A 17,151-nucleotide genomic window follows, 5' to 3' on the forward strand; every position below is an offset into this window, starting at 1 on the left:
TTTACAAATAAATAAATAAATAAAATGTGATTATTATTTTTATTAATGTATTATATAAGTTTAAATATTTTGACCTCTGGTAGGAAGTGTCCATGCGACTGCATCGTCCCTTCCTCAAGCTTCAGTCCGCATAACCGAATCTTCTTGACTGCGGCGATCTCTGTGCGGTTGCAGTCTCAGGAACCAGGAAATGATGGTGGAACACTGCGCCTATGGCTGGATCTTGGCTGCCGTGCTCGGTCTCGTAGTTGCAGTTACTTTCTTTGTCGCTGTTCCGAGGAGGAATCGCCGGGGAGGAACCGATTCCACTGCGAGTAAGGACTGCGTAATAAGTCCTGCAATCGCCAATGGAGAATGTGAACCCGAAGACGCCGACGCCGACGCCGACGTTATCATTGTTGGAGCCGGTGTTGCCGGTTCCGCTCTTGCTCATACTCTTGGCAAGGTGTCTCGGTTTTAACGCTTTATTTTGATTCTGACTCTGTTCTGTAGTTTTGTTCTCGCTTTCTCTTGCTCATACTTGCGTCGATCATTTTTTTTTTTATGAAAACTTGGCGTATTTGCGTTCTGTTGATATTTGATGAATAGAAAACCTCAGAATTAAAGGATCTATTGCATAGTTAATTGTTATCAATTATGGATGAGATGAAAAAATGGAAAGAAGGAAGACAAAACTTTGGGGTCTAAGTAACTCGTCCATGTAACGAACAAACCAATGAAGTGATTGGGTGATCGGATTGAATTTTGTAGGATGGTCGTCGAGTTCACGTGATTGAAAGAGACTTGACAGAGCCGGATAGAATCGTTGGTGAATTCTTACAGCCTGGCGGTCACCTCAAATTGATCGAGTTAGGACTTGGAGGTTTGTTTTGGCCTGGGAAATTTCTTTCCAACTCTACTTTTTAAGTAAGCTATTCATCAGTTATTAAGGAAAAAATGTGTTTATACTGCAGATTGTGTTGAGGAAATTGATGCACAGAAGCTGTATGGCTATGCCCTTTTCAAGGATGGAAAGAACACTCGAGTTTCTTATCCATTGGGAAATTTTCACTCTGATGTATCTGGAAGAAGCTTCCACAATGGGCGCTTCATACAGAGAATGAGGGAGAAGGCTGCTTCCCTTCCCAAGTATGTTCTGTTTTCTGCTCCTTGAATTCTTAGAGAATTAGTTTCAACAACCCCTGTGGTTTTGAAGATCTTACGAATGTCCCGTTATCAGATGTTAAAAGTTAATTTCGATCTCTAGAAGTAATGATTCAAGCCATACATTATGTTTCCTTAATACCCTTCTGGGCTACTCTATGATATGAAATGCTCTTGAAAAGTTAAGTGTTTTGATTGAATTGTCAAACATTCATCATTGATTCGCCCCTCCATGCTTCAATTTCGTGTTTCTTGTGATCTGGTGATATGATCTGTATCCATTTCTTGTAGTGTGAGATTAGAGCAAGGGACAGTTACTTCGCTGCTTGAAAAAAAAGGAACGATCAAAGGAGTGCAATACAAGTCTAAAAATGGTGAAGAGAAAACAGCATACGCACCTCTGACTATTGTTTGTGATGGCTGCTTCTCAAACTTACGCCGCTCTCTTTGCAAGCCAATGGTAAGGAGGTTTCAACTATGCAGTGGCATCCCAAAATAGACATTGGATTTCCCTGCAAAACTGTGAAATCTATAGAGTATTCTGGGTGAATATATTTAATAAGTTCTTCAAATTCCGAGCCCATTAACTGCTCTATCTTGTGCAGGTTGATGTTCCCTCTTGTTTTGTGGGATTGGTTCTTGAGAATTGCCGACTCCCTTTTGCTAATCATGGGCATGTTGTTCTCGGAGATCCTTCTCCTATTTTGTTCTATCCCATCAGCAGCACCGAGATCCGTTGTCTGGTTGATGTTCCTGGTCAGAAGGTTCCTTCTATACCAAATGGCGATATGGAGAAGTATTTGAAGACAGTAGTGGCGCCTCAGGTACAAATTTTGAGTTACTGTCTCAATGTTATGACTTATAGTGCTTTGAACTGATGGATTACCAATACTCATGCAGGTTCCTCCGCAAATCCATGATGCCTTTATAGCTGCTATTGAAAAGGGTAATATAAGAACAATGCCAAACAGAAGCATGCCTGCTGCTCCCCACCCGACACCCGGTGCCTTACTAATGGGTGATGCATTCAACATGCGCCACCCTCTCACCGGTGGAGGAATGACCGTAGCTTTGTCCGATATTGTTGTGCTCAGGAACCTCCTCAAGCCGCTCAAAGACTTGAATGATGCACCAACTCTCTGCAAGTATCTAGAATCCTATTATACTCTGCGAAAGGTATGTTTAGTAGTTCATGTTGACATTCCTAAAAGCCATAAAAGCTAATTGTTCGTCTCAAACTGCAGCCAGTGGCTTCTACAATCAACACATTGGCAGGAGCATTATACAAGGTCTTTTGTGCATCACCAGATCAAGCCAGGAAGGAAATGAGACAAGCTTGCTTTGATTATTTGAGCCTTGGAGGAGTATTCTCAAATGGACCTATCTCCTTGCTTTCAGGATTGAATCCTCGCCCATCATGTCTGGTTCTCCATTTCTTTGCTGTGGCAATATATGGAGTTGGTCGCTTACTGCTTCCATTTCCTTCTCTGAAAGGCATCTGGATTGGAGCAAGACTGATCTATGTGAGTTTGTAAATATTTCCCTCTGAAAACTTTGAACTTCAATGAGAAATGAATTGGTTTGTTGCAGAGCGCATCAGGAATCATATTGCCAATTATAAAGGCGGAAGGAGTTAGACAGATGTTCTTCCCTGCAACTGTTCCTGCTTATTACAGAAGCCCACCCGTTCATAAACCCATAACATGATGTGATGATACAGAAGGAAGGATCAAATTGGGCAAAAAAGAAGGGGTTCGTTTTAGTTGATGATACAGAAGGAAGGTGTACGTATTCCTCTTAAGATTCATTCAAGAACCCCTAATAATACAGAAGGAAGGTGTACGATGACAACGTCGTTGATGTTAAACCATCATTTAATTATGGACCGGCTTCTAGTGAAAATACAATATATCAAGTAAAACGTACAGCTTTGCCATTTCTGCGTGATATCACGCTCCTACGAAATCAAATATTAATAATACATGGCTGACCCAATCTTATTTTTTGCTTTACTATACTAACAAACTCGGGGGAGGGGTGTTCTAGCAAAAAGCCAATAAAATATCTCATACTGTTAAAAATGGTTCCACCGACGACTAGACGTGCAGTTAGTCTGTCTTACGCTCTACTGCTCTTTCTTTCTAACTTTATGGCGTCATAAGATGTCATCACCTCTTTGAACTTGGCCTCAGCAGCCTCTGCAAAACAATGATCATAAGAAGCTAGCTAGAGTAGAAAATGAAGATGAATATTAGAAAAAGAAAGTATGATTATCTTCCATGGTACCTTTATTATCCTGGTTCTGATCTGGATGAAACTGCTTCGCCTTGGATTGGAATGCTGTCTGTGATCATGAATAGTTCAATTCACAACCCAGGACTTGAATAATAAAATACTTCATTGAAACCGACAGCAAAAGCTTCGACTCTAGTACAATAACATAGGAGGAGCTTAAATGAACTAGAATTAAACATACCTTAATCTCAGCATCTGTGTAAGGTGTTTTTCGACACCTGTAGCAGAAATTAAGATAAGATGTCACTTTTAACACAGACAATTGAAACTAAATCCATCAGACCATAAAACTATTCCAGGGTCCAGCGAATGGAAGGTGACCATACAACGAACGTCTCAATATGCGAAAAGAGGAACAGTCCCAGGTTTAATCCTCACCAAAATCGGACCGGGAAGGAAAAACTATACGTATTTTAATTGTAAGCAATGTTATCAAACAGTAAATTCACCTGTCGAGACCCAAAACTGTGTAATGATGAGATAACAAGTAACTTGTTCTGACTCTTGGAGTTTCCCTATGATTATTACTTTGTTGCTCTCTGTAAAATGTCTCGGCCTTCCAATACCAATCATCTCGCTGGTGATGCTGATGATATGCACCAGGATCATTCTCTCTCCAGCTTTCGTAACCTCTCTTGTATTTGTTCCTCTCTCGGTTGAATACATTCTGCATGCGCCTTATACGCTCCTAAATCAAACAGGGCAGTGAGATCCAGTAAGACAAAAAACAAAATGACGAGGTATCGAGAATCCACAGTGAGAAAGAAATAAAATAAAGGTTGCGAAGAGGATAAAATACGTCATGGTGAGATAAAGAATTTGAAAGCTTTGAATCCCAAAAGTGCCATGACACTATTACTAGCGGCTTGGACTGTTTGAGATGGCTTCAGAGTCCAGTGTTCAAATCATATGCTGAATACTAAATAACTTAAACATTTGTTTCCTCCTGGAACTGGCCGTGAGTGGGCAAACCATCGTGGGGGATTAGAGGCAGGCCAAGAAGCATTGACACTTAAGTTTGACTAGTGTCCACGTTCGACAAATACTCCTAATGATTGATGATTGAAATAGATGGTATCAAAGCAGAATCTCTCCTAGTAGGAGGTGGTGCGAGGACAAACCAAGACGGCAGTTGGTGAGCATGTGACGTTCAAGTAAATGAGGCATAAATCAATGAACCGATATCACTTTTGAATGAGAGTGATACTGAAAATATGATGACTAAGAAATGCCAAAAAGAATGGATAGCTACTAGTCATACCAACAAGGTACAACTTTCTTTTCGATGACTCAATCATAGAACTTCAAAGTTAAGCGTGTTTGGTTTGGAGTAATTTTATGTTAGGTGACCTTCTAGGGATTTTTCTAAGAAGCATGTGAGTGAAGACAAATCATGCTAAAAAGACCCTTGTTGATTTGTGGGGATAGTCTTTACTCTTAGAAGCAATTCAAGACAGGTAGGTAACATGATCATGTTGCGGAAGATATAAAGGAATGTCGGAATCATTAGGTGCCGAATCTGGATTTCATATCCTGATCTAAATACACTTGGATACTATAACACTTGTTGCACATTTATTAGCACAATAGACATGTGTTAAGACTCTAGTTGACAAAGTCAAGATAGGTCCAAATTTTTTAGACACATAACCAACATTTGTTAAGCACACCAAATCGACACATAATGATATAGGAGAAAAAAAATCATAAATTTTAGGATCGAAATACATCAAACTCATTTTCTTAAGCATATAAATATATAACAGACTTTGAATTTCATTATTGTATAAAAATTATATATATTTTAAAAATTGTTTACTTTTATAAACATGTATTTCCTCGGTCATTATCCTAAACTTCTAAAAAATGACACGTCACAATGTCCAAATGTGTCGTGTATGTGGCCTGTATCTGTATCCATGCTTCTTAGGAGGTAGGCCATTAACATGATTCAAGAAGTGGCGTCCCATATCATGGTCATTAAGAGAGAGATAAAGAAGGAGAGAGAGAGAATTTGGAAACTTAAATCAAGAACTAAACTTGAGGTTAGCCAACAGGATCAAATAAGATTCTGGCCAAAAAAGCATCTCTAGAGCTTCTCATCAAATTTCAAATTCAAAGTAACAAAGAAAATGATAAATAGCCAGAGAATTCTTACCACCCTCTCCATTTCTTCTTCATACTCCTCTTGCAGCCTACGATTATACCTTTTCCATGCTTCCTCCTGAAACGATGATCGGAAAGAACGGCCATTTCCTCCACTCCATGATGATTTTGACCTGCTCAACTTTTGTCCAACAAAGTTACATACTCAGCCACAATATTTCAACTGTATATCGCCAAATCCTTTCTTTCCAGTTCTTTTGTGCAAGTTCTTTGTTTCTAACTTAAATGATTATAGGAGCCATGCCAAATATGCCTTAAAAGCAGTGAAAAATGCAAAATCAACCATTTCTCCCTCACATTGCAGCAGTTGATCTAAGAACGAGTTTTAACAAATATTAGATAGCATCATTAATGTACTAACGCATATACCTGAGTGTATACCCAATCAACAGTTCTCCGCAGATGACTAACCTGCCCAAGAACAACCAATGTCAAATTAAGCACCAACTCCAAGGAGAAAAACTAGTCAATGGAATTAGTTTCCAAATATACCAGAAAATTATTTTATCACTACAAATATACTCAACTATACAGATTCAGATAATTCCTTATCCTTCGTTATTAATGAGGAGGAATTATTGTGTCAGTTGATAACAGTCATGATCATTTCAATAGCAAATACTGATGAAATTAGAATAACGCGTTTCATTACATATCGAGATTCACATTGCCTATCACTATTCCAAATTCTGTTTTCAAACAATCGCTCAAAGCTTAAAATTCCATGGCAAGAACGAAGAGAATTAAAATTAAATCACCAGTAGCTAGGCTAAACAACGAAGATTGAGAAAAAGAACTCACGGCAAGAGTGGTGGCAGAGGCACCGATCAAACCGAAGAGAAGAACTCCCCAGAGTTTCGTATCCTCCTCCTCTTTCTGTTGATGCGGTGCTCTTGGCGATTGCCATTGATTATCCTTATCCGATTTGCCATTGTCGTCACTCATCTCCTCTGAATGTTGAAAGTCGCGTTCAGCTGATTCTAATAGCAGATGTCGGTGAAATTCGAAACCCTAAAAGCATGGTTTAGGGATTCCTTCTCCCCTCCTCGTCTTCTCAATTCCGCTCTTCTCCCTTCCCCGCACCGCCTTGAGGAACAAACCCTCGTCTCCTCTCAATTCGCTTGTGCTACTAATTAATGGCTTTCTCTGAGAATTCAGAAGGGTTTAGGGCAAATTCAAAGCAGAAGACGAAGATGAACGAATTGAGAAATGAAAGGTGAGAATTAATTTCCCTTTCTCATTCCCTCCCTTAAAATTTTCTATTTTTTATTATTTTTTTCTTTCATAAATATATGTCGATTATAGTTGAATATTGCTTATATGTAATATTATTATATGTATCTACTGATGTTTTTTTTGAAATTTGCATGCTAATGTGGAGCTTGTTACACGGGTTCCGTGCTTAATATAAACAGAAATTCAGTATAGCATGGGTTTTAAAATTACGAGCACCTTACGTTCTCCAAGTTTAAAAAGAGTCTTTAAATGACCATTGATACCAGTTAGAAATGAGTTGATATCTAAATTCAAGTATGATGATATGGATATCAATCTCCTTAGGCCATGAATGAACGAACGACCGAACAAGGACCGTTCCCCAACTTTTTAATTTTTTATTAGGCTACGATAGTTAGTTAGGAACAATTCATGACTGATTCATATAGTATAGATACCATGCTAGAGAAATGAGTCTTGAATCAGTGAAAGACGTAGGTTATGTTAGATGCTATATCTTGTCTCATGACTGATGTTTAGTGGTTAATAGTAATGATGGGACAACCATGTGGGGACGAAGAGTCAGCGAGCCAACTCACATCTAATTATGAACTTGTTTTAATGGACGAAAGTCAACTTGGTGATAGCTAGTTTCTGGGATAACCCCTACAAGTTCTATGATGATGTAGGGACGAAAGTCAATATGTGCTAGAGAAAGAACACACTAGCAATATTTTTTATTTTTCATAATAATCTTAAAAATAAAGTAGGGTTGAATTGAGGTATAATCCTAGTTTTTAGCTGATCGAGTTGACCCGACTAAAAAAATGTCAATCCAACTCAATTTTTTTAATTTGAAATAGATAGTCCGGGTTGGTCGGTCTCACGATCGCCCCAACTCACCTCCCTAAAAAAATAATTTTTTTTATTGTCATGGTAGTCATCCATCGCAATTCCATTAATTTAACACGCAACAATGATTTAAATCACATGTTCATGGCGAGCCAAACCAACATTAATTAATAAAATAAAACCAACATTAATTAATAAAATAATTCACGGTATCTCACATTTCCGGACCCATGGGGCTTCAACCAATAAAAAGACGCCACGTGTCAAAACCTAATTATAAAATTATGGATGGATTACAATTGCAGTATAAAACAGCGTGGGAAGCCGACAACCAACAGTTAGGACGGTTCTGTAATCGGAGTAAATAATATTTAATCATTGCCCGCCACGTGGATTTTCCGTTGGCCCCGCTCGATCTTTCTCGATTGTGTGATTACCATTCAACGTGGCATTCCTTCGAATGTCGACTAACATTCCGTTTGGACAGCGTATTCCAATTGCTTACCCACTTCCAAACTGTTCTGTTTTTCATTTTTTAATCTGTTTTGAGTTGGTTTGGAAGAAACGGGTGAGACTTTAGGGTTTGATTCGATCTGGGTATTCTTTTTTGAAAAGGGTTTTTTGGATTTTTATCTTTGGAGTTCAAGCAAAGCTGTTCATAACGTATAAGTTTTGTGATTATTTGTTCATATCCCTTTTCTTTCACTTCTAAGTTTTCCCAATTCGATCCTCGATTCATAACCAATATCGATTCCTAGGGTTTCTGCTGTGTTCTTCACCGGGTTTTTCAGGTACTTTTCCCTTTCCCCTTTTGGTTTTGTTCGTAATTTATCTCTGTTTCTGCGTAAAAGGGTCGGATTATGCTTGTTTGTTTATGTGGAATGGAAATTTTGGGTGTTCTTGTAGTGAAATTTTCTTTGCTTCTTGTAGGCAGGAAGAGAGCACAAAAGGTATCGAAAGCCAATCTGAGTGAAGCCCTGTTTTGGGTGATTCTTTGTGTTTATAATTTCATTTGGGAGCGTGAGAAAGTAAAGTGAAATGGAATTTTCTGCGCTTCTAACTTCAGTTGGTATCAATATTGGCATCTGTGTGGTGCTTTTCTCTCTGTATTCAATATTGCGAAAGCAACCGAGCAACATAACGGTGTATTTCGGTCGAAAGATTGCATCGAGAAAGTTGAAACACTGTGAAACCTTTTGCTTTGATAGATTTGTACCTTCCCCTAGTTGGATAGTGAAAGCTTGGGAAACAACTGAGGAAGAAATTTTGGCTCTCGATGGCTTAGATTCTGTGGTTTTTCTCAGGATAATAATATTCAGGTTGGTTGCAACTCTTATAACATTTGGTTGTAAGCTCATTGTGTTCTTGCAATGTGCTTGTAAATCAACTTCAAATTCCTGTATGTTGAAACAAATTTCAGTTTCCTGATTTTGCTTACTGCAGATGCTAATTGTTTTGCTGTACAGCATTCGGGTTTTTTCAATTGCTGCCATCACTTGCCTGTTTCTAGTGCTTCCAGTAAATTATTACGGTCAAGAAACGACTCACAAGCTGATACCTTCCGAGTCGCTCGATGTTTTTTCCATTGAGAACATCAAGGAAAATTCTAAGTGGTATGCGATCTCGACACTCCTTACCTTATGCATTTAACTTGTTGTTACGTTCTTAACTCAGACTCTTGATTTTGTCTCCCCTTAATCAGGCTTTGTGCCCATTGTATCGCTTTATACGTCATATGTTGTTCGGCTTGTGTGCTCCTTTACTTTGTAAGTTCCTCAGGATGTTTATGTACCATGTTTTTGGATTTTCCTATTGAGCATTGCCCTTGATTGCACTAATTATTTGCAGGAGTACTTAAGCATAAGTCAAATGAGACTTATCTACATCACTGGTGCTCAAATGAATCCTACTTATTTTACGGTTTTAGTCCGGTCGATTCCGTGGTCTCCAGACGAATCTTATAGTGAAACTGTTAGGAAGTTCTTCACCAATTACCATGAATCCGGTTACTTGTCGCACCAAATGATATATCGGTCGGGTACCGTTCAGAAACTGTTGGTACGTATCTACAAAATATTTTTCAACTCATTCTGCATATTCATCATCGATTTTAGGTTCATTTCCTATTTACTATATGAATATAGACCAATTAACATATGTTATATGCTCAAGTTTTTGTTTGGAATTAGGAATGAGCAAGATGAATATGTCGTAACTGTGCATCTAATTCACTTCCGGTAGGATGATCGGCCTCATATTTTATAAAATCGAGAACTAAAAACGTACATTGGCTGATGGATCATATGCTGAAGCACATTATAGAATGTGATGAAGCGAGTTTAGGACAGTGAGATCCCACATTGGTTGGAGAGGGGAACGAAACATTCCTTGTAAGGGTGTGAAAACCTCTCACTAGTAGATGCGTTTTAAAACCGTGAGGTTAACGGCGATACGTAATGGGTCAAAGAGGACAATATGTTACAAATGGTATTAGAGCCAGACACTGAGCGGTGTGCCAGCGAGGACGTTGGCCCTCAAGGGAGGTGGATTGTGAGATCCCACATTGGTTGGAGAAGGGAACAAAACATTTCTTATAAGGGTGTGGAAACCTCTCCCTAGTAGACACATTTTAAAACCGTAAGGTTGACAAGGATGCAATATCTACTAGTAGGGAGGTTGGGCTGACATCATTTATTGACGGTTGGGATGTTGAAACACTAGAATTTGAGGATAAACACGGTTGAAACACGGTTTGAAACACGGTTTGTACTATCAAGAACTAAGAACCGAGAACGATTTCTCTAAAAAAACTTTAAATTCGTCTTTTCAATGCTTTTCTTTGTTCAGTTTTGGAAGTTCATGACAGAGTTAATTTTCAGAGTGATGCAGAGAAAATGTACAACATGATGAAGGAAAATTCGGTGGAAATGCACTGTCAGAAGTTCAAAGGAGGATGTTTTTGTGCAGGACCAACAAATTCTTTTGCGATTCTTCCAAGTGTAAATGATAGTGTGACAGATAAGAACCTATATGGTGATATGGACATGTTGGCTGGAGAAAAGGTCAGAGATTAGTTATGTTTACATAAAAAAAACCGTTCCAAAACGGATCTACGTAATATCTAGTCACGTTTCGTTTTCTAAATCAGGAATGTTCAGCTGCTTTTGTATTCTTCAAGACTCGGTATGCTGCGCTTATGGCTGCGACCGCTCTTCAGTCAGCAAATCCTATGTCGTGGGCAACAGACTTAGCTCCAGCACCTCATGATGTTTATTGGTCAAACCTTTCTATACCATATCGGCAACTTTGGATTCGAAAGATAGGAACACTGGTTGCTGCTACCGCATTCATGCTTGTGTTTTTGCTTCCTGTAACGCTCGTACAAAGCATGACGCAGCTGGAACAATTGCAGCAAGCATTCCCATTCCTTAAAGGCCTCTTGAAAAAGTAAGTGCAAATATTGTAAATAGAGATCATACAAACATGAATACAAGGAATTTACTCAATCATGTCGTTATGTAGGAAATATATGAGCGAACTGGTGACCGGATACTTACCGAGCGTCATATTGATTCTATTTATGTATCTGGTTCCACCGACAATGATGTCGTTTTCAGCCCTGGAGGGATCTATTTCTCGCAGTGGTCGGAAACGGAGTGCATGCCTTAAAGTCTTGTACTTCACGATCTGGAACGTCTTTTTCGTTAACGTATTTACGGGGTCGATTCTTCGTACGTTGAATGTCTTTTTTAGTGTAAAGGATATACCTGCTACATTTGGCAAAGCGGTACCGGCACAGGTGAAATAAAAACGCCCTCTTTGTTTGTTTGTTTGTTTGATTGTGTTACATTGTGCATACTTTTTGATGGCAGGCTAGTTTCTTCTTGACTTATGTTCTATCATCTGGTTGGGCAAGTTTGTCTTGTGAAGTTATGCAACTTTTTCCTCTTACTTGCAACTTGATCAGAAGATGGATTCTTAGAATCAAGAGCGAACCACTTTTCGAAACTCTTTCGTTCCCATATCACACGGAAGTTCCTCGAATTCTCCTGTTCGGTTTCCTCGGCTTTACGTGTTGCATCTTGGCTCCTTTGATCACTCCCTTCTTGCTGTTTTACTTTTTTCTTGCCTACCTCGTTTACAAAAACCAGGTCAGTTCTGTCTCGAAACACCGACTTACATGTTCTGTTTCTTACTGAAAATGGCTGCTACCTTACAAATGGCTGTTCTGAAACATTATATATCTCAGATTCTCAACGTGTACGTATCGAAATACGAAAGCGGAGGACAATTTTGGCCTATAGCTCACAACACAACCATCTTTGCTATGGTAGTAGCTCAAATAATTGCTCTGGGAGTGTTTGGTCTAAAAGAATCTCCAGTTGCATCAGGTTTCACAATCCCATTAATCATCGGCACGCTCCTATTTCACGAGTATTGCAGGCAGCGATTTGGGCCAATATTCAAAAACACAGCTGCAGAGGTAGCCGAACACGAAACGGAACACATTTTTTTGATTCTTACAAGTGTTCAACCAACCATGGTATTGTTTTTTCAGGTGCTCATTGAGATGGACAGAAAAGATGAACAATGTGGTAGGCTGGAAGAGATGTATAAAAAGTTGCGCACGGCGTATTGCCAGTTCACACTGTTGGCTAAACGAGACACGAGTACGTCAGGATGTTCGAGTAATCACAACAACGAAAACAGCATTATCGACACTGAAAGTGCAAAACCAGGTTACTGTCTAACAACTTCTGACAGTCATTCCTTCGTGAAGAAACCATGTTAAGATAAGTTAAGTGATGTGTTTTTTTGTTTGTCTTGTTTTGTTTTGTTTGTGGCCATGGTTTGTTTTGTTGCAATTCAGGGAAGCCATTGGAAGTACATGGTTTGTGGAATCCTCCTTTCCATTTAGATGATATGGGTGATTTGGGCGTACCAACACTCACCAATAAATAAATTGGTTGTTACCGTTAAATGTACAAATTTTCTTCCAAACCCCATTTGAATTGAAGGACTTTCATCCCATTTGAAGCTGTTTTCATTATTATTTTAGACCAATTTTCTGGGTTTGTATCACTTTTATGCCTTTCTTCAAAATCTCCATCCAATCATATCTCATTTTCCTTCTCTAAACTCCATGAAATCACTAATTTTACAACAACTAGTTCAATAATGGGTCAAAGTGGACAATATCTGTTAACGGTGGATTTGAGCTATTACAAATGGTATTAGAGCTAGACACAAAACTGTATGCTAGCGAGAACGCTGGCTCCCCGAAACATTCCTTATAAAGGTGTGGGAACCTCTTCCTAACAGGTGCGTTTTAAAATCATGAGGTTGATGGCGATACGTAATAGGCCAAAGTGAACTATATCTGTTAGCGGTGGACTTGAGCTATTATAAATGGTATAAAAACCAAATGCCAAGTGGTGTGCAAGCGAGGATGTTGAGCCCCCAAGGGGGTGGATTGTGAGATTCCAAATTGGCTGGAAAGGGAAACGAAACATTCCTTATAAAGGTGTGGAAACCTCTCCTTAATGAGTGCGTTTTAACCTGTGAGCCTGACGGCGATACGTAATAGGCCAAAACGAACTATATCTGTTAGCGGTAGACTTGAGCTGTTACAAATGGTATCAAAACCAGATGCCAAGTGGTGTGCCATTGAGGATGTTGAGCCTCCAAGGGGGTGGATTGTGGGATCTTAAATTGGTTGGAGAGGGAAACTAAACATTCCTTATAAGGGTGTATGTTGAGCCTCCAAGGGGGTGGATTGTGGGATCTCAAATTGGTTGGAGAGGGAAACGAAACATTCCTTATAAGGGTGTGAAAACCTCTACTTACCAGACATTTTAAAACTGTGAGGCTGACAACGATACATAACGGGCCAAAACTAGTGGGCATGGACGGTTACAATTAGTCATTGTAAATTACTATGTCATTGAACTACGATTAATGATATGAGATGAGACAATAAAATTATGCTATTGGGTGTGGGAACCATTAGAGAATCTCTATCCCTTAGTCGTGAACTTGTTCGAATAAGGACAACAGTTCACATCGAGATATACAAGGGAGTTTGTTAATATCTAATGGTATACACCATGAGTACTATATGGGAGTTCGTTAATTAATATCTACTAGTACATACTACCACTCCTACATGGGAGCTATTAATATCAAGCGGTACATGTTATGAGTGATAGTTAATCTCTAATAGTTTATGTTATGAGTTATGAATTTCCACATCGGTTAGAAAGAGAAACAAAACATTCTTTATAAGGGTGTGAAAACTTCTCCCTAGCAGACACGTTTTAAAACAATGAAGCTAACAGTAATACGTAACGGAGCAAAACAGACAATATCTTATTAGCGATAAACTTAGGTCAGAGCTGTTACATGAGTACTATAGGAGAGTGGTTAATTAATCTCAAGAAATCTATATATAATATATATACATTTTATTTTCTTATTAAATTTATTTTGCACTATATCTAAAAAAAATTTAAAGATATTTTGTAAAATTTATTATCATTTTATTATTTTCATATTTAAAAAAAAAAAAGTTACGAAGTCGTTGTTTAGCCGTTGGTTTTGGCATATCCTGCGCTACAATATTGCCCCAATCACGGAATCCATTTAATATCTATATCTATATATATATATATATTGAATTGTTTTATGTATTTAAATATATATGATTTTCGGAATTTCGAGCTTACGTGGATTTTTACTGCAACTTAGCTTAGATTATGTATAGTAACGTTGGATTAAGTTTCAAATATCTCTATATTATTTTTATTATTAATAGGATAAAATATGTGAAAGTAAAAAATTAAACAATAAATTAATACCTTACATAGCTCAAAATTTCTATATTTTAAATTTATAAATGAAGCAAATTCGCCTAAAAATGGCATACATTAGATTATTTGCTATTGATAAAAAAAAAATTGAAGTAGGATAGTGCAAGTTATGAACTTATAAACAATTTGTAAAGATTTTGAGACTCGAGTAAATATAACACATTTTTTTTTATTATAAAGTTTCATCCGCAACAAAATCGTGACAATTGATGTATAAAATTATTATGAAATCAAAACTTAATTTTGAGAATCTTGGAATCTTACCAACTCTCTAATGGGATTGTGACCAACCCTAAAAGAGATAATGGGTGAATAATTGTATATGCTAAAACCAATAGCTTAGCCTTTTCAACATTATTCAATGTCACAATTGTGGTAGAAAATTCTTTCAAACCCTAAAAACTTGAGTTTATAAACCCTTTGTAATGACTCATACCCACGACTGCCCAATATTGTCCTCTTTGGACTTCCCCTCAAAGCTTTAAAACGCATCTGTTAGGAGAAGGTTTTCACGCCCTTATAAAGAGTGTTTTGTTTTCCTCCCCAACCATGGACATCACACTTTCTAAAGCATAACAATTTTTTAATGATCTAAGACTGCAGCTTCGAAAATGATGGAGAAAAATTTGTTTTATATATTGTTTCTTTAAAAAATATGTGTGATCTCACATCGGTTGGAGAGGAGAAAGAAGTATTTCTTATAAGTGGTGTGGAAACCTCTACGTAGCATACACGTTATAAAACTTTGAGGGGAAAACCCAAAAAGGATAATATTTGCTAGCGGTGAGCTTGGACTGTGAGATCTCACATCGATTGAAGAGGAGAACGAAACATTCCTTATTAGGGGTATGGAAACCTCTCCCTAGCACTCACATTTTAAAACTGTGAGGGAAAATCAAAAGAGAACTGGAGAACAATATCTCCTAACAGTGGCCTTGAATTAATACGGAATATTACAAGATCAAAATCAAAACTTCGAGGGGAAGTCTGAAAGGGAAAGTCCAAAGAGGACAATATCTCCCTGTAGTGAGCTTAAACTGTTACAAAATGTTACAAGATCAAAATCAAAACCTCCAGGGGAAGTCAGAAATAGAAAGTCAAAAGAGAACAATATCTTCTAGCGGTGGATTTGAACGTCCGAAAGGAAAAGTTCAAAGAGGACAATAACTCCTAACGGCGGATAGTAATAGGCTTGAACTATTACAAAATATTACAATATCAAAATCGTGTGGGAAGAATTTGTTGAAACCATACACACAAAAGCTAATTAGGGTTTTTGAAAGTGGTATGAAAGGAACCAATGGGAAGAAATGATGATGATTGAACATGAAGCAGTGTGGGGAGTCAAGGGTAGGAAACAAAACAACATTATTTGTTAAAAAAAGCAGACAGACAACTGTGGAATGAATTATGGTACTTTTAGTCAGACAAATATAAGAACACATTAGCTTAGTTCCTTTGACCTTCCAAAGAGATATGTCTTAAACTCAGTCTCGCACCACATGTGCACTCATAAACATTAGGCGGCTTCACCTGCAACACTTTCACCAACCACAAACAACTAACCTTTACCTTTAACCTTCCATTGCCATGGATATCATCCTTTTTTTGGCTTCATTGCCTATTATTGTTCTTGCTCTTATTGGCATCGTGGGAGTTGGTTAGCCACAATTATTTAGTTTCATAACCCTTTCGCATAAGTTGATGTTCCTTACTTATATACCGTTGATCTTTCTTTTATTTAGCTAACGTATGACTCTAAAAATCACAATATGAGCAAATTACAACAAGGGGCAGTATAGGAATATTCACATGTACTCCAACGACTACATCTTTTGACCTGAACTTAGGCTTTGACTCATCCTCTGAGGACAAATCTTGCAGAGAAACCCTTATGTTTTTGGGTTATTGGATTCTCACCAATGTTTGCGTTACTCAAGTCAGCATTTTTCGTGTCTTTTTCTTTTTGTACAGCCGGAGCTAGATGTCAAAACAACTTGTTATGTATGCCCAAACTCCAAGTTTTTTCTCTTCTTTCTTCTTGAGTTTAGTGGAAAACAATCATCCAAGATTGCTAGATCGAGCACACAACACACATAATCTGAAGTTCAAGAGCGAGTTGTCTCCTCTTCAACATTTCGACTACTACTTACATGAAGCTTTTGAAAACGCAGTGCACCTAGGTAAAGGGGTAACGTCAAAACCCTAGTTATGAAATAATTATAATCTAACCCCAAATCCAGTTTCTTACACTTCCCCATTTGTCAAAATGGAAGACCAAATATGAGCAAGTTTCAACATATACACAAAAAATGAAAAAGTTAGTGCCTTTATGTTCTCTAAAGTCCAAAGAAACAAAATAGGTCATACCCTAATTTGGAGAGATTTCATGATGGGAAAAGCTTGAGGTCAAATTGCTAATCCCAATAAAGTTCTAAACTATCTAGCTGTAACCCTTAAGAAGCACTTACACATCATAGCACCCAATTAACACACAAAGACACTCATATATAATAATCAGTTCAAAATCAACAAAAAAAAAAAAAAAAAAAAAAAAAAAAAAAAAAAAAAAAAAAAAAAAAAAAAAAAAAAAAAAAAAAAAAAAAAAAAA

At 37.8% G+C, this 17,151-nt stretch overlaps 3 protein-coding genes across 5 annotated transcripts; 2 read left to right on the plus strand and 1 right to left on the minus strand.

The window, feature by feature from the left end:
* Positions 1-99: 99 nt before the first annotated feature.
* LOC111496410 (squalene monooxygenase-like) lies at positions 100-2,946 on the plus strand. The gene is made up of 8 exons (XM_023146830.1): positions 100-445; positions 751-862; positions 954-1,128; positions 1,435-1,603; positions 1,749-1,967; positions 2,044-2,319; positions 2,388-2,666; positions 2,734-2,946. Exons 1-8 carry the CDS (start codon positions 191-193, stop codon positions 2,848-2,850), a joined length of 1,602 nt encoding a protein of 533 aa, XP_023002598.1. The 5' UTR covers positions 100-190; the 3' UTR covers positions 2,851-2,946.
* A 60-nt stretch (positions 2,947-3,006) lies between these two features.
* Positions 3,007-6,837, minus strand: LOC111496415 (dnaJ protein P58IPK homolog). The gene is made up of 7 exons (XM_023146838.1): positions 6,406-6,837; positions 5,974-6,015; positions 5,597-5,725; positions 3,888-4,126; positions 3,620-3,656; positions 3,430-3,487; positions 3,007-3,341 (listed from the first exon to the last, which is right to left on the minus strand). The coding sequence occupies exons 1-7, from the start codon at positions 6,547-6,549 to the stop codon at positions 3,262-3,264; spliced, it is 729 nt and encodes a 242-aa protein (XP_023002606.1). The 5' UTR covers positions 6,550-6,837; the 3' UTR covers positions 3,007-3,261.
* Positions 6,838-8,072: 1,235 nt separating this feature from the next.
* Positions 8,073-12,711, plus strand: LOC111496406 (CSC1-like protein RXW8). Of its 3 annotated transcripts, none has more exons than XM_023146824.1 (12): positions 8,073-8,462; positions 8,602-8,990; positions 9,138-9,284; positions 9,374-9,437; positions 9,520-9,729; positions 10,551-10,733; positions 10,820-11,118; positions 11,194-11,470; positions 11,544-11,822; positions 11,921-12,154; positions 12,230-12,410; positions 12,542-12,711. In XM_023146824.1, exons 2-12 carry the CDS (start codon positions 8,710-8,712, stop codon positions 12,631-12,633), a joined length of 2,247 nt encoding a protein of 748 aa, XP_023002592.1. In that variant the 5' UTR covers positions 8,073-8,462; positions 8,602-8,709; the 3' UTR covers positions 12,634-12,711. The 3 variants fall into 3 exon arrangements, with proteins under 3 accessions (XP_023002592.1, XP_023002591.1, XP_023002593.1); XM_023146823.1 differs by having other exon boundaries at positions 8,074-8,462; positions 8,606-8,990; XM_023146825.1 differs by lacking the exon at positions 8,073-8,462 and having other exon boundaries at positions 8,877-8,990; positions 9,115-9,284.
* The last annotated feature ends 4,440 nt before the right edge of the window (positions 12,712-17,151 follow it).

This window comes from Cucurbita maxima, unplaced genomic scaffold, assembly GCF_002738345.1.
Source record: "Cucurbita maxima cultivar Rimu unplaced genomic scaffold, Cmax_1.0 Cma_Scf00022, whole genome shotgun sequence".
Classification (NCBI taxonomy): Eukaryota; Viridiplantae; Streptophyta; class Magnoliopsida; order Cucurbitales; family Cucurbitaceae; genus Cucurbita; species Cucurbita maxima.

Coding starts and splice junctions, on each gene's coding strand:
- LOC111496410 (XM_023146830.1), top strand. CDS start 191: ATGATGGTGGAACACTGCGCCTATGGCTGGATCTTGGCTGCCGTGCTC. Junction 863..953: donor GATCGAGTTAGGACTTGGAG/GTTTGTTTTGGC, acceptor TTTATACTGCAG/ATTGTGTTGAGGAAATTGAT. Junction 2,667..2,733: donor TTGGAGCAAGACTGATCTAT/GTGAGTTTGTAA, acceptor GGTTTGTTGCAG/AGCGCATCAGGAATCATATT.
- LOC111496415 (XM_023146838.1), bottom strand. CDS start 6,549: ATGAGTGACGACAATGGCAAATCGGATAAGGATAATCAATGGCAATCG. Junction 3,657..3,887: donor ACAGTTTTGGGTCTCGACAG/GTGAATTTACTG, acceptor TTTCTGCTACAG/GTGTCGAAAAACACCTTACA. Junction 3,488..3,619: donor ACACAGATGCTGAGATTAAG/GTATGTTTAATT, acceptor TCATGATCACAG/ACAGCATTCCAATCCAAGGC.
- LOC111496406 (XM_023146824.1), top strand. CDS start 8,710: ATGGAATTTTCTGCGCTTCTAACTTCAGTTGGTATCAATATTGGCATC. Junction 9,730..10,550: donor GTACCGTTCAGAAACTGTTG/GTACGTATCTAC, acceptor GTTAATTTTCAG/AGTGATGCAGAGAAAATGTA. Junction 10,734..10,819: donor ACATGTTGGCTGGAGAAAAG/GTCAGAGATTAG, acceptor TTTCTAAATCAG/GAATGTTCAGCTGCTTTTGT.